Consider the following 23,485-nt stretch of genomic DNA (forward strand, 5'->3'; position numbering starts at 1 on the left):
AGACACTTGGATAACTGAGGCAATGTGTTAATTTTGTGTAATGTATGATCCTACTGAAGAAACATTGTCACTAGCATAGTTTAAATGTATTACTCTATTTCTTGCTGTTATTTTATGAGACTGAACTGCGGGTCTAGAATTGTCATTTATAATGCTGCATTTGTATGATACATATGATTGGGAAATAATTGCTTTATGTTATGTATTTGCTCTACCTTCCACCCTTCGCTAGTTTAGCATAGCAAGTAGCTTAATTAAGTTTAGCCATTAAATTTAGTGGTTAAAGCCTCTCCATTCAGTGGTAAAGTTTATGAATGAAGTAACAGGTGGTGTATATACAAACGAAGATTTACAGAGACTGTACTGCGCTAATGACTTTTAATCTGTTGCACATACCTGAGAATAGCTGGTGAAGAAACACTTGCTTTCCAGAGGGAACGGAGTAAAGAACTAAAGAAAGATTGCAAGTCCAGCTACTCAGATTTGATGCCATGAACTAAGACAAGTTTTATGGACTGTGGCAGGGACAGGCTGTGGCCACTGAGGTGATGTGACAGCTGTTGAAGGCTCCCATGAATGACCACTGAATACAGTGCAAGCTTAGAGGGAAGTGCACCTCTGCTAAAAGGGACAGTCACCATGTGTTCATCTTATGAGCTCCCTAATGGCAAAAGGACTGTTTACTTTCTGTTCCAGTAACAACAAACTTTAGTGCCTTGAAGCAGTCACACTTTGTTCAGACGGATCTGCAAAGTTACCAATCTGCAAAGCCACCAAGAAAGAGACTTTGTTAACAAACCACTGAGTTGGACAAGGCATATATATAGCAAGTCTAGGAATATACTTGAAACTATTATAAGAAGGGCTCAAAGGTATGAGGATATGCATGATTTATCAATGATGTGAACTTGTAAATTGGTAACTTGGAATAGAACATCTGATAGTGAAGTTGGGGAGGATAACAGATAGTGAATGAACAATTATGCAATAATACTAGTTAAGAACAATTAATAATCATAGCAATGAAGCTAGAATAGCATCTGAGTTATGTTACAACTATTGTAACTCATAAAGGGATCAGACATCAAAGGGTGGGCACATCTAGCAACATATTGAAGCTAGAAATGATAGAAGTGCCAAAGAATAGTGTAATCCATCAAGATGCTATATAGGATTGTAATATAATCTGATGCTATGACACCCACTGCATGAATTCAGTAATATGTAGACACAACACAGACTATGTAAGAAATAACAGGGCAAAAATCTCCACTAACACCATTGATGAGATATCACTACTTGATAACAGCATGTTAAATGTAACTGTTTGTCCATGTTTACGCTGGTTTTAGATGAATGGTACAGAAGCTATAGTGATACTACATCTCACATGTCCAAAATGACTTGAAATATTGACACTGTGATGGGGGATCAAGTACCTTTTGTTTTGTGGATATGACTTTCAAATATTGTTTTGTCACAGATCCAGTGACAAAGGGTGGCTTGTAATACTACATTTTTCTTTATGTCACTGTATCTGGACAATACTGTTATGAGTTTTATTCACATGTGCATGTTAACTGTGGCACACAGAGGCTCAGCAGTTAGAATTGCTGACCAAGCATTGGATTAGATAGCCAAAGACAACTGGAGGCTTGTATAGTCAGCTTAAACACAGGTTAGGTATTTCTGTCCTCTATCAGCACAAACCTTCTTTCCTTCTTGGGAGAATGAGAATCGACATGTAAGCACTATGATATTTCTGTATTTTGTGGGAGAGGAATTCAGCCCTTGTTTGGAAACGAGAAGACCAGCAAATGAAGCAAGAACCATATAAAAGGTCTGGACAGTGGCCAGACCCTTCGAGGCTGTGCCAACAATAGGTGTTGGAAACCCTCCCAGCGTAGGGACGGAAAAAATGGCTGACTGTGTTGATCCAGATTCCCACCTGGATAAAGTCTGTCCATATGCCTCCCGTCTGTAACTGCGTAAAACGCCAGTAAATGTAAGCTAAAAGATATTTTGTCTCATGTGATTCTTGTACCGCCGTAATCATTATGGGAGGGATATCGCCTTTTCTGGTATATTTTATGATATTGTCTAATTATTTAATAAGCCACAATATTAAAAGAACACATTTCCAAGAGAGCTAATGCCTCTGCAGGAAACACTGCCTCACACCCGTTCTTCAAAAAAAACAGCACGGCTTACAGAGCTCACCAACGTATTGTGCAAACTCCTGTTTGAGATTATGTTTTGTGATGGTGTTTACATAAAAAGCATTTACAGTGGAACCTCGGTTTGCGAGCATAATTCGTTCTGGAAACGTGCTGTCAATCCAAAGCACTCGTATATCAAAGCGAATTTCCCCATAAGAAATAATGGAAACTCAGATGATTCGTTCCACAACCCAAAACTATTCATATAAAAATGATGAATACAAAATATAAAGTAAAATACATAATACAAATTAACCTGCACTTTACCTTTAAAAAGAATCATGGATGGTGTGAGTTTCTAAACTCATGTGGGATTCCACCCAACAGGATGACACACGGAAGAGCGTCCCAAAGCAATCACAGTCTCCCAGCGCTGTAGCAGTTCGCCTTATAAGCGCATCCAAAAAGATCACAGACATGCTATAAGCACCTGTCGTCAATGGGTCATACAAGGAACATTATAAAGATCCCGCTACAATAAGTAACAGCGCTATTGCTGTTTCAAGCTGAATAAAGCTGGTGTTAAAGTACTGAGACTCAGCTTCGTGTTTTGGGGAACAAGATGGGGACTTGCACTTCACAGCGCACACACACACAGTCACAATGCTGTAGTAAACAGTATACGCTCGTACGGATGTTGACTATATGAGTGAGGCACACAGACTCAGACGTATTGCCAGAGAGAGAGAGAGAGAGACGCGCTGAGCGAGGGAGCGAGATAAGGAGAGAGAGAGAGAGAGAGACGCTGGGCGAGGGAGCGAGATAAGGAGAGAGAGAGACGCGCTGGGCGAGCGAGATAAGGAGGGAGAGAGAGACGCACTGGGCGAGGGAGCGAGATAAGGAGAGAGAGAGAGACGCGCTGGGCGAGCGAGTGAGCGAGATGAGAGAGCGAGAAGAACCATCAGCTCAGTTGTGATCACATGACGCTCAGCAGACAAAGTGTATCCATACTACTCGTATTGCAAGACATTGCTCGTTTATCAAGTCAAAATTTATTAAAAATTTTTGCTCGTCTTGCAAAACACTCGTAAACCAAGTTACTCGTAAACCGAGGTTCCATTGTACAGTAATCCCTCCTCGATCGCGGGGGTTGCGTTCCAGAACCCCCCACGATAGACGAAAATCCGCGAAGTAGAAACCATATGTTTGTGTAGTTATTTTTATGTATTTTAAGCCCTTATAAACTCTCCCACACTGTTAACATTATTAGAGCCCACTAGACATGAAATAACACCCTTTAGTCAAAAGTTTAAACTGTCCTCCATGACAAGACAGAGATGACAGTTCTTTCTCACAATTAAAAGAATGCAAATAGATCTTCTCTTCAGGAGCAGAGAATTTCAGAGAGAGAGAGCGATCGCAAAGAAAAGCAAACAATCAAAAAATCAATACATGTGCTTTTAAGTTTGCCGCGGCATTTTTTAGAGGAGCGTCAGTATCTTCTAAGCAAACAGCCTCTGTGCAAACAGCCCTCTGCTCACATCTCCTCCGTCAGGCGCAGAGAACGTCAGAGAGAGCGAGATTAAAGCAACAATCAAAAAATCAATACGTGTGCTTTTAAATATGCCGAGCACCGCAATAAAGCGGCATTTTTTTAGAGGAGCGTCAGTATCTTTTAAGCAAACAGCCTCTGTGCAAACAGCCCCTCCGTCAGGCGCAGAGAATGTCAGAGAGGGTGAGAGAGAGGCAGAGACAAGCAAACAATAAAGCTCCGCGCGGGATGCATATCTTATAGCATTGAGGAGTTTTAGTTAATATGTAATACATGCTCTGATTGGGTAGCTTCTAAGCCATCCGCCAATAGCGTCCCTTGTATGAAATCAACAGGGCAAACAAACTGAGGAAGCGTGTAGCATAAATTAAAAGACCCATTGTCTGCCGAAATCCGCGAACCAGCAAAAAATCTGTGATATATATTTAGATGTGCTTACATTTAAAATCCGCGATAGAGTGAAACCGCGAAAGTCGAAGCGCGATATAGCGAGGGATTACTTTATATGATACTTATACAAAAGCCAGGTCGAACGTTATCTACCTCGATGTAATTACTTATCTTCCTACTGTGTAAAATCTTAAGTAGACTGCAGAGCTTCCTCTGTTTGATCGGCAAGGGCATGCTCACAAATTACACGTGTAATGCCATGAAAAATGCCTGCTGACACTTTAGTACGCGAGCAATGGTACGAGAATGCAGTTAGACTTTTTTTGGGCACATGCACCGTCCAGATCTAAACACTAGAGAGTTGCTCGCGTTCTCCCGTTGAGCGACTGGGATCTTTTCCTGAATAAGATCAAACATAGCTGTGTAGGGTGAGACAGGAGCTTCCATGATATAGTATTTATAAAAGGTGTCATTTTGCTTGACTTCTCACTCTATACAACTTTAAGCAACTGACACTCAGGTAAACAGACTTTAGCTGAGAAAACTGTGCGGCGGTGGGGGGATGTGATAGCAGGCTGCTTGTAGCTTCTTGCTTATCAACACATTTACAGGACAAAAGACGCTGATAGAGAGGTGCGAAGTGATTTAGGGTGGGACGGATCTACGAATTTTTTCGTAGGCTTTGGTAATTCTAGTGTTAATCAGTCTACAAGTTCTTTCCACTTCAGGATCTCACCTAACCCATTAATTGATCATACATTGGGCTTTCCATATGGATACCAGCACAAGGCAGGAACTTATCCTGCACACGCAGAGCTGACTCTAGTGCAGTTCCTTTCAAACAGTAAACCTAAACTGCATGTCTTTGCACTTTTAAAAGAACCTGGGGAAAATCCATGTGGACACTGGGAGTACAGATAAACACGACATGCTCACGACATCCAAGCATGAGCTGTGAAGTGGGAGTTTTGGCCATAGTGTTATCCTTCAGTCTTTACTTGGTTGCTTTTCAGGTTTGGCCTTTGAGCACCAGCATAAAAATGTGCAATGTGGAGGCTAACACTGCCATCTATACATGAGAATGGACATAATGAGAGTCCTACAGATGCAAATGCCTACTTAAGTCATTTTCAGACCATGAATGTGTCTTAGCAGTTTTTCTTACTTGACTTTTCCTCCTTTCAGATGACTGGCTTCTTGTTGGAACGAAACCTGGACATCTTCTCCTATACAGAATCAAAAAAGATCAAGGTGAGTGTTCAGTCATGTCTGTGTTTCTGTACGTGGTAAGCTTATTTGTAGCTGTTTATTTTTTAATCTTTGTAATTGTTAAAAGTGTTGCCATATATGTTATATACAGTATAAGGATGCACAGTATAATAGTACTGAAGAACCCTATTTTTAAAACAGTACGGTACCAGCATTTCTTTAATTTCAGCACCAGAAGTAAATGGTGGTTCCCAAGCACCTCACACTCGGTCGTTTAGATGATTAGAACTTGGAGGACAAAACCTGCTCTTGGATTGTTTACTTGACTCTGCATATGACAACGTGGTTGAATCACCAAGGAAGGGGGTCATCTGTCATAGCTCTTTAAATGTATATATTAATATAAACGCGCTGGATGCTCAAAAGAAAGGAGCAACTGACAAATGCATCCCAGACTTTATTAAATTGCTATCCTTTATTTACTTTGGAAATAACTTGAAACTGAGTGAAGTAATAGGCCCCCATCCTTGTTTATTCTGTGTTTATGAACAATAAGACTTTGATTTAGAGGTTTGATTCCAGAGAGTTTTTCAAAGAATAACACAAATCAAAATAGCCTGGTCAAAAATAGTGGGACCCTTAACCTAATAGTTTGTTGCACAGCCTTTATAAGCCATCACTGAAAACAATCAATTCCTGGTGCTCTCAGTTAGACTTCTACACCTGTCCACTGGTATTTTGGCCCACTCGTCCTGAACAAACTGTTCACGCTCTGTCACGTTAGAAAGGGGTCTTCTCCAGACTCCATGTTTCAGTTGTTTCCATAGATGTTTGATGGGATTCAAATAAGATCTCACAGATGGCCACATCATAATAGTCCAATGTTGTGTTCTTAGCCACTCTTGGGTGCTTTTAGCTGTGTGTTTTAGGTTGTTATCCTTTTGGAGGATCCATGACCTGTGACTGAGACAGAGCTTTCAGACACTGAGCAAGATGTTTTGCTCCAGAGTATCTTGATATTCTTGAGATTTAATTTTTTCCTTTCACCGACTCCTGGCACCCTGTGCCAGATGCAGTAAACCAGCCCTTAAACATAACCGAGCCTTCTTGCATGCTTCATAGTAGGTATGGTGGGATTTTCTTTGAAAGCTACTATTTTTTTCATCTCTGGTCATAGAGCTGATGCAACTTGTCAGAAAGCTCCAGTTTTGTCTCATGTCCATGGGACATTCTCCAAGAAGCACTGTGGCATTTCAGTATGCATTTGGCTTTTTTATGTGGAGTCTTCCAGGGTCTTCTTCCGTTAAGCCCACTGTCACTCAAAAAGCAATTGATGCTGTGATTAGGCACTAATGCACCTTGACCTTGACATTCAGCTTATATGTCTTTGGAAGCTGTCCTTGGCTTTTTGTCTATCATTCTTGCTGTCCTTCTGGGGCCCATTAGCCTCTTGTGTCTGCCTCCAGTGAGGATTGCTACAGTCCCATAGACCTTAAACTTCTTAATAATATTTGCAGTTGTTGTGTGTCAACATGCTTGTCCATAGTTTTCTTTATAGTCTCCTCAGACAAATCTCTCCTTTGCTTTCTCTGGACCATGTTTGGTGTGGGATACTCGATTATACCAAATAGCAGAGTGAATGATTGCACAATTAGAAACGTGTGATACAAATAAAAGAACTATTTAAAAAGAAGTCACTCTAATCCAATCATTTAGGATCTTTTCTAGGGGTACCAACAAATATGTACAGGCATTTTTATAATCTCTTTGTAGAAAAAGCAATGCTTGATCTCTTTTCACACTTGCTTTGCTTTACTTGATTTACATGTAGTCACTTTTCAGGAGGCATAAACCACCTTTTCAATGAACTGTAAGGGGACCAACACATTTGTCCACATCTGTAAGCATTTTCCACACAAAGTCGCTCTCTAAAATTAAGTGTTTTCTATAAATTTAAAAATAAACACAGCTTTTCCTGGCATTTTATATTGGAACCTATGGGGCACAGGGCTCAACTGGAAATAAAAATAATTATAAAAGCTAATCAAATTTGTCAGTTATTGAGCATTAATTTGTGTTTTAAGATTAAACACACATAAAGTAGCTTATACATGTCATTTTCAAACAAGAAAACACCAAAATTATGAAATTCAGCCATTTTTAAAGAAGACCAGCTACATGCACTACCTCTGTGCTTGTCTTCGTCCACTATATCCTTTCATCCCCTGCATTTTGGTTTCCTCTCAAAAGACAGAATTGCACTATGCTGTTCCTGTCATATGCTTGGTATCGTGTTTGTTCTGTGTTTGTGTAAGATCTCTTCCCACAAAGGCCGCTGCGATCACACAAGCAATTTATTAAACGTACCCTTACCTTGAGAAAAATAGTACAAGGAATAAAATATAAGATAAAATACTTCCAGATCCCTTTTGCTGTCACAAACATTCAAAGGAAACACAGAAGATGCATTTTCTTATATTGAAAATTTTGTCACTTCAACTTGGACATATTCTGTAAGATTTTAGGCTTTTATTTCATAGGTTGCCCCATGGCTTCCATTATAAAATGCCAGGTCAGAAAATGTGTTTTTTTTGTTTTTTTTTTTTCCTAATTTATAGAAAGGACTTATCTTTGTAATGCAGTTTTGCCTGGCAAATACGTATGTACCATGATTGTGTAGAAATAAGTTTGACTTGAAAAATACCAAATTTATTCTTTAAGCTTCACATGTTGGAGAGGAGAGACTATGCAGGCTGCACAATGTCTTTGTCAGTGGTGTCCTCTTACTTTGAGTGACACACACGTCCTCATTCAAAACTTATTTACAATGTTCTTATATGTATCTGACTAGGAGCAGAGTGCAACACACTCCACATTTTATGTAAAAGCACACACTTCATGTCATCCAGACAATTTCTACTTGAGGTAGTGAAATAAATTGTTTACCATCAAAACTGAATTTTTCATTTTCCTCTAAGTCGATTACTGTTTTACACATAATGCTTCCACAATGCTTTGAAAAAGTGGGACCAGAAAATGACTGGATGAGTTATACTGTGTATTGAAGGGTTAGTATAATTGAATTTCTTTTTCCTTAAAGGCAGCAACAAGTTTGAAGTGACTCTGGAAAAGTCCAATAAAAATTTCTCCAAGAAAATTCAGCAGGTGAGCAAGAGCCCAGCTATCCTTCCACTTAGTTCTGTTACATGTATTTTTTTCTTATAACAGACACTAGTTAACTCATTAGTCATTTTTGCAATTAGTTGTAAATGTTAGTGGAAGTTTATTATTTAAAGCTGTTTTACTGTTTTTCATGTGTGGCCTGGTAAATTTTAAGGCCTTGATCACACTTAAGCCATGTTGTAAACACTGATTGTTATAAATCCCTTTACTGTTAGATGGAAATTTGGGAAAGAATGAACAAAATATATCATGAATTGATTTTGTTTGTTCCTGTTCTCTCCCTCTCTGTAGTTGTATGTTGTGTCCCAGTTCAAAATCCTGGTTAGCCTTCTTGGTAAGTAGTCTTGCTAATATATTAATATGTAGTGTGTTTCTGCTATTAGGTGTCACTTATTTAAGAAAACTTGTTTTCTTTGTTTTTTTGACAGAGAACAACATCTACGTCCATGACTTATTTACATTTCAACAGATTACTGTTGTCTCAAAAGCCAAAGGAGCAACTCTTTTTGCGTGTGACTTGCAGGTGTGTTGGTCCAGTTCTGTGTATCGCAAATAAAAAAAGTTTCTGTTCTCGTTATATGTTCAACATTTCTTGCCACTCATTTCCTGTCATCCTACATTTACACAGATTGTTATAGACACGGAACACACATGAAATGTATCTGTTCCAAATAACTATATATTAGTTACCCTATACAGCTGCAGGCACCTCACACCCAGATTAACAGACTTGAGCTGAGAGTTTTTGTCCGACTTGAGCTATGGCAGCTTCTGGGGGTTGGGGGGGATGAAGGTGGGGGTTAGCAGGCTGCTTATGCTGATTGGCACATTTACAAAACAAAGACGCTAATGGAGAGGTGCGAGGGTATTCAAGGTGACCTGGGATTTACGACTTTTTTTTCACAGGCTTCAGGGATTCTAGTGTTAAATGTCCAAAAAAGTTGATAGAGGGAAGATGATTTTAAGAAAGATGTGTGGCAGAATGTAGGATTGTGTCAAGCAGAGAGGTACTATTGTGTTTTGTTTGTAAAGGTAATGTGGCAGTAGTTGTTCCTTGTCATGTTCAGGCCCACATTGGGAATTTCGATTGGTTGCCCCCCCGATTTAGCAGTTTACAGTTCATTCTTAAATTATACCCTACACCTAGGAAACAAGTGTTGCACAATAATTAAGTTAGCAGTAGACCCATTTCAGACTGAATGTGTAAGGAGATTTCGAGTCAAGTAGATGGTCTCGGTGTTAGTGAGATCTTCAGAGCCTGAAATACTTAAGCAATCCATGAATTTGTCTTTAATACTTGTAATACATATGGACCAATCTGTAAGAGTCTTTTGTTGATCAGTGTCAAAAAAGCTGAATTAAATCCATTGGGTGGGTGGGGATTGGTTTGGACTGAATACTCTTTATTGGCACTGAAAGCATGTAGTGCATTTCTACACTTTAATATACAGTAGACTAAAATTAGTTTTGTTTTATCTGCAGTTTCTCTTAAAATAGGTAGAATTAATAGAAAGCTGATGGATGTGTGAATAAATAAAATGTAAATTTAAAGAGTCAAAGTGTTAAAGGTCTAAATTTGAGATAGTTACATATTTTTTATTTCATTACATGCCAAAATATGTGTGTGTTGAGATCTCATTAATTAGGTTAATTAAATAGGTTAGGCTCAGCATATCCACTACTATTGGAGATTTACTTTCCACATCAAACTTCACTACCTCACAACAAGGAGCAGATTCTGATCGAAATTTTTTACCGTATTTTGTAATACAAGTTAGATGCTATCATTAGCATTTGATATTTTTTTTTTTATCATTGTTTATGTGGCTGTTACTTTTCAGTCCAAATATTGAATATATTCATTTGTGTATTCTAGCATATTTTTACAAAACTTACTTCAAAAGTTTTATCTCTGCTTTAGGGTTTTTTTTACAGATTAAAGCTGTACATCAGCCTGTTAGCTTTGCAGGCATCAGTCCCTTATGATTCCAAGGAAAAGACTATTCACATTTCTCAATATCTTCTGCTGCCATCAGTGAAACAGGCAGGTTTCTGTCCTGGAGCATGGAGGCAATCCAAAGTGGATGGCCCAAGGTATTATGATGCTAGTGGTGGGCATTTGCTGGAGTGGTATCGAGTTGCGCCCAGCAGAGGTCTGAGGCCTCCCTGAAGGTGTCCATGGCCCTTTGATTTTTACTTTGAAAGTCATCAAATTGTAAATCTTTAGACTCTGGTTTTAAGCTTTCTAGGAGGTGGTACTTAGTCTCACCTTTATAAGCCCACTTTTTCATCTGTATTAGAAAGTGGCACCATTCTAGTAACATCCCTTTCTTTGAAATTTTCTTGGATGCTTTCTTTATGTAGTGTATGTTTTTATCCAACTCACAAAGATATTGTTTCACTTTCTGTGTTTACTTTATAGGTTACCTTTCTCTTTAGAATTGAATAACTTGCACAATGAACCCTTGGAACTGTCTGCTAATGTTTTAATGAGACATCCAACCAGACCTGGTTGGAATAAGTTTGTTTTTAATCGTGGCACGTTACATATCCCGAAACTATATAGATATGATATTAAAAGGCAGTATCCCTCCCTTAGTGATATGGTAGTAAGAAATCACATAAGAGAAAATAACTTAGCTTTCTTTAATGACAATTTACACGGCATAACAGACGAGGAAGCCATGACAAAACTATTACCGAAGTGGGAGCTCAGTGTATACAGTCTGCCATTTTTGTTGCTGTGCTGGAATAATTTTCAAGTTCGGATGATGTTATCTCCGATCTGTCCGTCAGCTTCAAATGTGTGGGGCAATGTTCTAAGGCTTTATACTCTTTCTCCATGCGCAGGCCCCCACTTCAGTAAATCATGCCATTCCAAACAAGGAAAAGAATATCCAATATCATGCTGACTCTAACACACAGAAATAGTGCACGTTGCCCATTTGCAGTTGTTTTTAACTTGTCTCGTCTTAAGATGGTTGCCTAGCAATTCTAAATGCTGGGCCCCTGTACTAAATATGACTTTGTGTTTTCTGTACATGTGAGAAGAAAAGAAAAGCAGATTTAAAATATTGGCACAGACCAGAGTGGCATATTAAAATTATATTCTGACTAGCAGAATACCCGCGCTTCGCAGCGGAGAAGTAGTGTGTTAAAGAAGTTATGAAAAAGAAAAGCAAACATTTTAAAAATAACGTAAGATGATTGTTAATGTAATTGTTTTGTCATTGATATGAGTGTTGTTGTCATATCTATCTATTTTTATATATATATATATATATATATATAGCAAAATACCTGTGATTGGCAGCGGAGAAGTAAAAAGAAAAGGAAACATTTTAATAATAACATAACATGATTGACAATGTAATTGTTTTATAATTGTCATGAGTGTTGCTGGCATATATATATATATATATATATATATATATATATATATATATATATATATATAGTGTGGCAGTAGGGGCAGTAGTGCACCCTTGAACCCTCAGGTACGACTCCTGACACCAGGTAATAGTCCACGACCTTTTATTATTTCTCGAGTGCACCAAGCACCTCCCACACTCCTCACAAATCTCTTTCCTCTAATAATAAACACACAATAACCTCTCCTCCTCGCCCAGACACTTTGCTCCTCTCCCACCCAGCACAGCTCAGTGTCTGGACTGAGGCAGCGTCCTTTTATAGCCCCTGACCCGGAGGTGTTCCTGTCCCAGCAGTCCACAGTTCCTTATTCCTTCCGGTCAGGGCAATCAGTCTATTACTTCAGCCCGGAGCACGCCATACCTTCCTGTCACGTGACCGTGGCGCACTCCCGGTCATAAGGCAGAACAGAGCCCATAAGTCCCCCACAGCGACTCCTGGTGGCCCAAGGTATCCAGCAGGGCTGTGTATAAACACCACAGAGTCCATAAGGCCCTGCTGGACCTCAGGGCACGATCCCGCTGTCGGGAGAGCTCCTCCTGTCGGCCTGGGGGTGCGGACCGGCCTCGGAAGCCGGCAGTCTTCCACAATATATATATATATATATACACACACACACAGACACATATATAATATATATATATATATATATATATACACATCTATATATATATATATATATATATATATATATATATATATATATATATAATACACATCTATATATATATATATATATATATATATATATATATATATATATACACATCTATATACATATATATATATATATAATACACATCTATACATATATATATATATATATAATACACACACACACACACACAGACACATATATATACATATAAACATATAATATATATATATATTAGGGGTGGGACTCGATTAAAAAAATTAATCCAATTAATTAGAGGCTGTGTAAGAATTAATCTTGATTAATCGTATGTAATCGCACACGTAAATTTGCCCCAAATCGCAAATGTTTTTTTTTTTATTTAAAACGGTTTTAGTGGGCTTACAGAATCAAATAATAGACATGGACATGAATATTGTAAACTGAAGCTGTTTTAATTTCTGAAAAAAGCTTTTAAACTGCATTTGAATTCTAAACAGAAACAAAAATATCATCCCTGGTTAAAATTGGGCAGACTTAAAAATAAAGTGGTAGTTTAAGTACTTTAAGTACATTTTCAGAATAGTATTGTCTTTAAATAATAATAACCAAAATTTCACCATAAAGTGCAGTTTTTCTTCTTAAAAAAATAAGTCAGAAACATAAAAGGTAATTTGACCAGCTTACTCTTTAAACTCTGAGTAACATTAGCCAAATTATTTTGTACATTAGGCTAAAACAGTGTGATCATTGAACATTTTGTAATTAGATGTATTTAGAATTACTAACGGTCACGGAAGTCCAATGATCCCCAGTAAGAGCCACAAAGTCCGCTTTCTGTAATGCATCTAATTTTGCTTGCTTTTCAGTGTGCACAAAACCATGCTTTTATCAAGGCTTCGCGGGTAGTCGAAATGATCAGTCGTAGGAACGCGCTTTATTCCGACTCTAACATTTTTGTAGCTGTGATGTGTGCATCAGTGTAATGGATGTACCAGGAAATCATGCATTGACAAAAGTTCCGTTTGCTTGGAATTGAAAGTGTGATTAAATGCGTTATTTTTAACGCGTTATGGAGTACATGCATCAAGCTTCTCAACTGTGCTTGTGCTAAGAAAGGGAAAATTTTAAAAATAACGTAACATGATTCTGCGTTAACCTAATATTTTTTCATACGTCCCAAACCAAGGAGATGCGAAGGTAAAATGAATCGGTAGCGCATACATAGTCAGTACATCCCTCTCGAATCGAACCTCGAATGTCGGCGTTAGAGGCTAAGACTCTACAATTAGCCACAGCGTGTGGCTTGTCTATGCTAAAGTATGTATTGTAGATCGGGTATATATATACATTTATATATATACCCGTGTATCAGTGGAGAAGTAGAAGTTATGAAAAGAAAAGGGAACATTTTAAAAATAACGTAACATGATTGTCAATATACAGTAATTGTTTTGTGAGTGTTATTGAATGTTGCTGTCATCAAGGATTTGATTATCATTATTTCTTTCAATCAGGCTCATATTTGTAGGATGTGTTCAAGTTACATTCCGTGTTTGTCAATCGTTGTAAAGATAAGAGGTTTCATTCATCGATTAGTTCCTTACTGCATCAATAAACAGCTTTTTTTTACGCTGTCTTCCTTTAGCGGGACATTCACTTTTTCCACCGTGTGCTTTGTTTCCGCAGTAGCTGCACTTATGAATATGATTGTATGTATAAGACGCTTCATATTTTTTTGCTGCCTTCTCAATTGTGTAATTCGGTTTTGTTCAGCACTCTTTGGAACTGTTGCTTTTTGTCTGCGCACTGCGTCAGTTCACGTGAGCCGCTTGGTGTTCTTGCATCGAAGGTTCCCAGCTGTACTGGTGCCATCTCATGTAATGTCAGCTAAGACCCGGCACTTAAAAGTTTCTCTCGCAGTTTCAATGAGTTTGTGCCAAACACCACCCTGACCATCTCATCTTCCTCTGCATAAGCACAGTCCTTCACACGTGAATATTTACCGGCAGTGTTTGTATTGGATTGCCGCTGATGGACGGCCTTATATGGGCAGGCACTAAATTACAAACGCTAGTGGCAGCCTGTCTATGAACTTAATTTAATATAAACTTACGGTTCACGCCGTGCTTTGTTTCCGCAGTAGCTGTACTTATGAATATGCTTGTATGCATCATTTGCTTCATAATGTTTTTCTGCCTTCTCAATTGTGAAATGGCGTTTTGTGCTCATCGCTGGAGTTCTTCCTTGTTCTCTACGTACTTACGTAGGAGGCGTGATGATGTCACATGAAACTCCGCCCCCGCGGCCATCTCCAACTCAAGACTCCATTACATTATATGGGAAAAAATAGCTTCCAGTTATGACCCTTATGCGTAGAATTTCGAAATGAAACCTGCCCAACTTTTGTAAGTAAGCTGTAAGGAATAAGCCTGCCAAATTTCAGCCTTCTACCTACATGGGAAGTTGGAGAATTAGTGATGAGTGAGTGAGTGAGTGAGTGAGGGCTTTGCCTTTTATTAGTATAGATTACACATCTGCATTTAAATCTTTTATGTGCTACTAGCCAACCCGAGGCGTACCATACGCCGCATAATCAGGCCGTTTTTTTAATGATTTTTAAGCACAGGGAGAAAATTTTACATCGGTAATGTAATAAATCAGCAAGAAAAGCAACATTGTAACAATGCACGGAACGAACTAACACACAATCGCCCGTGACTGAAAACTGGCGGACCGTCCTCACGCCTTCTCCTACCAGAAGGAGGGATGGGGGTGCACGGCGCGGAGTGTGGAACGGGAGGAGAGGAGAATGACGTCCATTCAGTTCCGTCCGTCATGCTAGTCTGCTGATTTCTTGTTCAGTATGCACTGCCCGCTCATGTGCCCACCTCCAACTCGTCACTTGAGTCGTCGTCTTTACACAGTCCAGATGTACCTGTGAGTGACGTAGACTTTTTACTGCTCTGTGTGGTTTTGGCTGCTTTTCTATATATAATCCACCAAGACACCCGACCACGGTAGTAGCGAGGTGGGAGGGGGGTGTGTACAAAGTGCAGGGGCATCTAAGAAGACGCATGCTTGTCGCGGATGCGAATCGCTGTATGTAGCATGTAAAACAGTTTGCTATGGTGCACGTGGTCGGTTTGCTATGGTGCACCCAGGGACTAACTGGGTGGTCGGTGAGTTTTTGTGTCCGGGCAAATGGGCAGGCAGTGTGAATGCCTAGAGAGCGAGGGTAGACGTCGGCCGGTGAAAAAGGAGTGTTGGTGGGCAAGAAAACGTCTTCTGTGTTCCTGCAGGAGCATCTATGAAGACGAATGTTTGTCGCGGATGCGAATAGCTGTACGTAGCGTGTAAAACAGTTTGCTACGGTGCATGTGATCGTGCGTCGTAACCGAAAAGTTGGTTTTTAAAGACTGCTTACTTCATTGTGCTTTAACCTCAGTTGTAAAGGATTGTTTTAAGGATCCCATGGGATACCCCTCGCAAACTGTTTCATACGCTGCGTATGGCGATTCACCTACGCGAGAAACATGCCTCTATGAACAGTCACGTAGCTCGGAGGTGCATGACATTAACCTGACCTGCACTGCATGTGGCCTCTACGACAGTCGAATATAAATGACGCCATTTTTTCGGTGTCATCGCGTCCGAGTTGGTGGGCATGGCCCTGCGAGTTGTTGTCGTGTCCAATGGTCTTGGAGTTGGTGGGCGTGGCTCCTTCTTGCGTGCGCCATAGGTGTCTCACTTCTCGGCGGTTTAGTGAATCCACGCCCCTTCCGGTGTGCTTTCCATGGTTGTCTTGCCTTTCCGGCGTGCTTTCCAAGTTTGTCTTGCCTTAGTGAATTATATTTATAGATATTTAATCATTTTGAACACCGTGTCCAATTTCAAATTTACCATAATATGATACTGTTTATATTATACACTAAGAAGATGACAAATTATAAACAGTCAACTTTTTTTTGTTCTGTTCATTATGGTGTTATTCACAGCATCTTGTGTTTTTATTTTTCTGCAACAGTCCAGCTCTGGTGAGGCATCACTGCGCATGTGTGTGGCAGTCAAGAAGAAATTGCAGCTTTATTACTGGAAGGATCGGGAGTTCTATGATCTACAGGTGTGTGTAAAATCAGTGATTCTCTGTGAGGTGTGGCTTTCAGGAGTCATTTACATCACTGGAACTTAAAAAGCAAATGAATTGAACCTCCAAAGGTAATCTGTGTAATTCTATGATCAAGCATGTTCTTTTGAATTACTTTTTGCTGGTCATTCATTCCATTTTCCTGCACTATTTCGAATGCATTTAGCCAAAGTTAAGTTCTTTATATAAATATTACATCTCAAAAATAATAATTCTTCACATCAGTGTTAAAACTTGTTTGTCATTTAGTAAATGTCTCCTGTTTTTGACTTACTCACCAACTGTATAATTGCAGTATTGATGTTTTCCTGGGGGCGGCACGGTGGCGCAGTGGTAGCGCTGCTGCCTCGCAGTTAGGAGACCGGGGTTTGCTTCCCGGGTCCTCCCTACGTGGAGTTTGCATGTTCTCCCTGTGTCTGCGTGGGTTTCCTCCCACAATCCAAAGACATGCAGGTTAGGTGGATTGGCGATTCTAAATTGTCCCTAGTGTGTGCTTGGTTTGTGGGTGTATTTGTGTGTGTGTGTGTCCTGCGGTGGGTTGGCACCCTACCCAGGATTGGTCCCTGCCTTGTGCCCTGTGTTGGCTGGGATTGGCTCCTGCAGACCCCTGTGACCCTGTGTTCGGATTCAGCGGGTTAGAAAATGGATGGATGGGTGGATGTTTTCCGGTGCATGTATTCTTGTCTGTTTTGTTTTTTTTTTTTTTTTACCATTGAGGAATTCCATTTCTTTTATTTTCCTTTTTTAATTTGTCATTTTCTTTAATGTTCTAGTTTTCTGATGACATAAAGGAAGCCACTGTATAATTACAGCAGTGATCGCAGTTTACGTTATCCCTGTGTGGATGGTAAAAACCATTTTGGTCTTCACATAGATGGTTAGCTTTCTTTCCAAGTAGCCCTAGCATTAGGGCTTTTCGTTTTGGCTGTCTGGGCTGTAACCCTCTTTTGTTCCTATTTTTGTTTTGCCCCTTTGTTTCTATGGGTGAAATGGTGATTCTGAGGCTAGCGATCTACACTGGCAATCGGAAGATTGCCGGTTCGAATCCAGTAAACGCCAAAAGTGACTCTATTCTGGCCCTTAACCTGCAATTGCTCTGTCATGGGTATGACATTAATCTGCATTCAGACCTATATGTAGGCCCTCTAACCCGCAGAGTTTTCAAACCAGAACTGGCGCACTAGCCACCATAAAAAAACCTCACACTGTTCCATTCCATCTGAACTAGTGTGGTGCTGAGGTGTCACCCGTTGCATGGCTACATGCGGGTCCTAATCTGGGATCCCGAGATGGTTTGTCATGTGGTGGGTGCGGCAGTGCATTGTATCAGTGCCTGCTCCTAACCTCTCTTTGATTCTAGCTACTGGTTCTTGCTTTGTATCCTCTGATATTCTAAAACTAAATGCCTTTAAAAGCAGTACGCTGTTTGCCATGTCTTCTGACTGTGGAAATTCAGTGAAGATTTTTTTTTTCTTTATTAAATTAAAGAGCCATTCAATTGTTGACCTACTTAATTAACCTGAAGCAGTGGCTACATCAGTGACTTGCAATGGGTTATACAGTGAACTAAAGTCTGAAGTTGCCAAGTCATCTCCTTAAACTTTAGGCTCGAGCAGTGTTTCTGAACTGGTACTGTGAGAGTGGGTTTCTTGTGTGTGACCCTGACTCACTTTGTCTGGTACACCGTTAGGGGACACACTTACATTATTTATGCTTTTTAGTCATGCTGCTTTTCAGAGTCATTGTATCGTTAACAAGCAATGCACTAATGATGTAAAAAATGTTTTTATTATGAAATCTTATGCCTTGTTTTCTTCCAACACAGGGAGATTTTGCAGCTCCTGATGTTCCTAAATCTATGGCGTGGTGTGGAAACTCAATTTGTGTGGGATTTAAACGGGATTACTATTTTATTCGAGTAAGTCCTCTCCATATTTTTCTGTTTTTATGTTCCCGTTGGCACAGAGGTAAGGCTAAAAGCTAAATAATGATTTAGGGGTTTAAGTAAAAACTAAAAAGCCATTGTATAGTGGTATAGAGATGTTATAAACCTGTGAAAGGCCTGAAATCCTGTATCCTGCTTTACAAGAAGTTTTCAGCAAAAAAAAAAGACACATGTACAGCCTGAGCTGCCGTAATAGTTCACATAATGGAGCACTACAACTAAATTACTTTAAAACTTACAATATGCAAGCTTTTGAGACAACTCAGGTCTGTTCTTAAGGCCTGAGTTGCCTCAAAGGCTTGCATATTGTAATCTTTTTAGTTAGCCGATAAAAGGGGCAATTTTTGCTTGACTGCTCACTAAATCCATAATGGCTAACACGGTACAACACCCTATTATTTAAAACTTAGAAAAGTAGATGGTGAAAAAAATACATTTTTTGATGTCTTTTTTGCTCGACGAGTCTTTTGCAGTGAAAATCATCTGATTGAGCATCATTTAGGGTCATTACATGAATGTAAAGTGTAACGTGTTACACTGCTTTATTATTGTGAAATATAATTTAAATGCATTAACATTTTTATTCAGTGTTACATTTAAGTCTGGCCATCACACTCCGCTCCTTAGTTTATGTCTCTCCATCTGTAAATCCCATAAACCAGTCCAACCAGTTTTCTAGATTTCCAGCACCATGTCTATTTATTAAAAAAGCCTTGTAAATGGTTGTTCTGCAACCATGCTAGACATTAAAGGAGAAGTAGCCAGTGGAAAAAGATTATAGGATGATGTGTTGTGTGCTGATAAGGGGACTGGTAGAACAGTAAGGTGTCTTAATTAATTTTGTGTACCCTGTTTTCTCCTTTTCTGGGAAAAGTGGGAAATGGGAATATGGATATCAAATGAAACATTCATGCAGATGGTAGCAAGAACAGCGCTTTAATTCTTTGTCACGTTAAGTTATCCTTTTATACACTAAGTAAGTGTATATTGCTTACCCTCAGCCACAGATTAAAGATGTTTCAGCTTCAATATCATTGAGATGTGTTAATGGTCACTCTAATAAGGATTTTTTTTTTATCAGATGGATGGCAGAGGCAGCTTTAAAGAACTTTTCCCCACTGGGAAACAACTGGAGCCTTTGGTTGCCCCATTGGCTGATGGGAAAGTGGCAGTCGGACAAGATGACTTAACAGTGGTGCTGAATGAAGAAGGCACATGCACGCAAAAGTGTGCCCTAAACTGGACTGATATCCCAATTGCAATGGGTAAGTCTTTTTTTTTTATACTGCTAGTTAAACAAACAGAAAGCAATACTCGTGCAAATGACCAAAGGTATACTTTTAAGTTTTATTTTGTGTAATCGTTTAATAATTGAAATCGGATTTTATCCATTTTTTTTTCTTTTCTATCACTGCGTACTTTGAAAGATACTCATTTTATTGCAGTTCACATCTATGACATTTGTTGTCTTGGAATTGTTTGCATTTATGACATGCACATTGTGGTTGGCCGTGGCAAGGACAGACTCGAAAGAGGTGAATTTTTGGGACACCAACCGTGTCGGCCCCTTAATTCATCCGAAGACGTTAGCAAAAAAACAAAAACAAAAAAAGTTCGTGTTGTGGGGTAAATATCAATTGAGAAGATTCCCGTTGGTAGTGTGCTTGAGTTCCATCTCATGGCTCTCTTGAGATGGGTGCCCTCATTGGGTGGTTTTTGGTACGGTAGAGGGAGACGAAGGAGACAACGTTAGTGGCAACACCCCCTCTCATCCAAGTGGTTTATTATATACCTCGACATAGCCCTAGAGGGAGTCCTCTGACTCACATGTGTGATAACATATACATCGCCATAGGGTAACCAGTCCTGGTAGAATATTTAAAGTGGTGGTCTAACAAGAACCACAAAAGGTTACATGAAGAAGATGAAGAGCAAGACAGTGATGGACACTAACTGGAGTGAGGTGTCACTAGAAAGGGATACAGTCATTTGTGGGTACTGTATAATTTGGAAGTGCCATGAGGAATTGGCCTGGATACTATCTGCGTACCTCTCTGCCTAGCAAAACATACTGGTTTCTGAAACTTTAAAAACTGACAAATGGCAAAAAAGAATCAATGGCTGTCACTTATCCTTGTGGCCTAATGTTTGTAAAACTTCATAATGAAGAGCTTGGTAAACAGTTCCAGGTAGTAAAGCACACATTTGAATACAAATGGCTGTTCTCTACCTTTTGCGAAGATTTATAAGGAAGTTAATAGTGGGCTTATCTTAAGAAGAATTGAGACCATAAGATAGAACTTCACAGTAGTCCTCTGGGCAATCTACCTAACATAAGTCAAACAGTCCTCTTTGTATTTAGGGTTTTCATGGAAGGACCTGATGATGATGGTCATGTAGACTTCTGGCTTTCAGTCCATCAATGTTGGTGCATCATGATGCTTTGAGTAGGTGGTGGTGGCGCAGGCCGTAAGTAATGTGTTTTCAGCAGTGTTTTAAAGTGCTCTACTGTATTTGCCTGGCGAATTCCTATTCACAGGCTATTCCAGATTTTAGGTGCATAACAGCAGAAGGCCGCCTCACCACTTCTTTTAAGTTTAGCTTTTGGAATTATAAGGAGACACTCATTTGAAGATCTAAGGCTATGATTTGGAATATAACGTGTCAGGCATTCCGATATACTGTATAAGATGGAGCGAGATTATTTAAGGCTTTATAAACCATAAGCAGTATTTTAAAGTCAATCCTGAAAGACACAGGCAACCAGTGTAGTGACATCAAAACTGGAGAAATGTGTTCGGATTTTCTTTTCCTAGTTAGGATTCTAGCAGCTGCATTCTGCACTTGTTGCAAACGATTTATGTCTTTTTTGGGTAGACCTGAGAGGAGTGCGTTACAGTAATCTAGTCTACTGAAAACAAAAGCGTGAATTAATTTCTCCGCATCTTTCAATGATATAAGAGGTCTAACTTTAGCTATGTTTCTTAAGTGAAAAAATGATGTCCTAGTGGTCTGATGAATATGCGATTTAAAATTCAGATTACAGTCAACGGTTACCCCTAAATTTTTTACTTCCGTCTTAACTGTTAACCCTAGTGCATCAAGTTTATTTCTGATAACCTCATTGAATCCATTATTGCCAAGTACTAAAATTTCAGTTTTCTGTGCCTGTCGTATCCCATTAGATGATGATTTGACATGCACAACTTCAAATCCATCTTATCGTTTTTGCTGAAAACTTTGCTGATTTTCTGTACCATAAGGGTGTAATTTCCAACACAAAAAATGGTATAAAACTGTCCTAAAACGGGATTTTTCGAGTCTAGAGGGCCAAAAACAGGGGTGATCCTAAAATCCTTGACATCTTACATAACAAGACATCAAGATGAGTCAAGTGGTATATCATATGAGAGGGTTTTCACATATTGGTGAGTCAGGAGGTGTCGGACAAAAAGAAACTGTGGTAATTACTAAATGTTCATAAGTAGTTTTCACAATCTCAATAATGACAAAAAAATGTAAAAAGTTAAGACAGACAATCATAACAGTTAATAGTAAAAAATACCTCCAATGTGCCATCATACCCAAAAGATTTGCTCTTTTGGCAGGGGTAAAAAGAAAATTGCCTGAGCAAAACCTAGGAAAGAAATGCAACCTGGATATTAGGCTCCATTGAGATATAATTTAGGAAGATAGCAGAAGAAAATGAAGGCCATCACAGGCCAGACACCTTAGCGGAAGCTGCACAGGCACCCACCTTTCTCTTACATATGAACCAGATGACTTACTGATCACTGCAGCTGATTTTCAGTGAAAGGCCAAAGGTGCTTTTGCAGCCTGTAGCTGGTCAGATGATGATCGAGAGAAAATTAGCAATAGACATCCAGGAAGAAAAGACTGGGGGGCACTTCCAAAAACGTATGCAAAACGTACCTAAGGAGCTTACCTGTTAGAGGAGGTCACGGGTATCAAAAAACAGACCGATGGCTTTTGGCATGTAAAATAAGTGCAATGAACTAAAATTCCTAAATTGAATGTTTTACAGATTAGGGCTGTAAGATGAATATAAAATATTAGTGGTAAAAACATTTCCAGGCAGTGTCAAGGGATGGACCCTCTGCCAAACAGGGAGATGCCTTGCACAGATGAGCTGTTGTTTTTGTATGGGTGAATAATAGGTGCATCAGCAACTCTGCCTTGCGATGAACTATCACACTGTCCAGATTTGGTTCCTACCAAATGTTGTAGGCGTTGGCAGGCTGATTTCTAAAAACAGATGCAAGTTCTTACTTTTCAAAAGTCTCCATTCTGGGAAACTATCCATAAAATTTGCTTATATTATGTAAACTGTCCTTTTGCATTCTTCTCCTTGTAGTAACCTGACAATGTTTGTGCTGGTTCAGGGCAGCCTGTGAAGTTATGGACTGTCCATGGCAGTGATAATGTCCATCTTAGGGGCTGAATTACAGAGAGAAGTTAAGGCATGTGTGAGATGATAAACTACTATTCAGTAAAAGGGCTGGTTTCTTGCTCCAGTGTTTTGCCATATTGCCATACTAATGTATATTTCATCACCTTTTTTCTGCAGATCACCAGCCACCTTATATAATTGCAGTGTTGCCACGCTACATTGAAATCCGCACATTTGAACCTCGATTGCTGGTCCAGAGTGTGGAGCTGCAGCGACCGCGGTTTATCTGCTCAGCAGGGTAAGGAAGAAGAAGACCATGAGTGTAACATAAGGCTGAAGTCTGTTCTTGAATATAATAGTTGATAGGGTAAGGAAGATTCTGTTAGATTTTAGAGTCAGAACAAGCTTTTTTGTAATTGAAATGAC

General features: G+C 39.4%; 1 protein-coding gene across 1 annotated transcript in view; it reads left to right on the forward strand.

The window, feature by feature from the left end:
- Positions 1 to 23,485, forward strand: part of vps39 (VPS39 subunit of HOPS complex) — a 167,047-nt gene that overhangs the window by 27,387 nt on the left and 116,175 nt on the right. Inside the window, exons 2-9 of the mRNA XM_039741045.1 lie at positions 5,287 to 5,352; positions 8,411 to 8,475; positions 8,785 to 8,827; positions 8,922 to 9,016; positions 16,584 to 16,679; positions 18,529 to 18,621; positions 19,730 to 19,913; positions 23,237 to 23,357. Of these exons, the coding sequence (XP_039596979.1) occupies positions 5,287 to 5,352; positions 8,411 to 8,475; positions 8,785 to 8,827; positions 8,922 to 9,016; positions 16,584 to 16,679; positions 18,529 to 18,621; positions 19,730 to 19,913; positions 23,237 to 23,357 (763 nt within the window). The remainder of the gene's footprint in view (positions 1 to 5,286; positions 5,353 to 8,410; positions 8,476 to 8,784; positions 8,828 to 8,921; positions 9,017 to 16,583; positions 16,680 to 18,528; positions 18,622 to 19,729; positions 19,914 to 23,236; positions 23,358 to 23,485) is intronic.

This window comes from Polypterus senegalus, chromosome 18 (genome assembly GCF_016835505.1).
Source record: "Polypterus senegalus isolate Bchr_013 chromosome 18, ASM1683550v1, whole genome shotgun sequence".
Lineage (NCBI taxonomy): Eukaryota > Metazoa > Chordata > Cladistia > Polypteriformes > Polypteridae > Polypterus > Polypterus senegalus.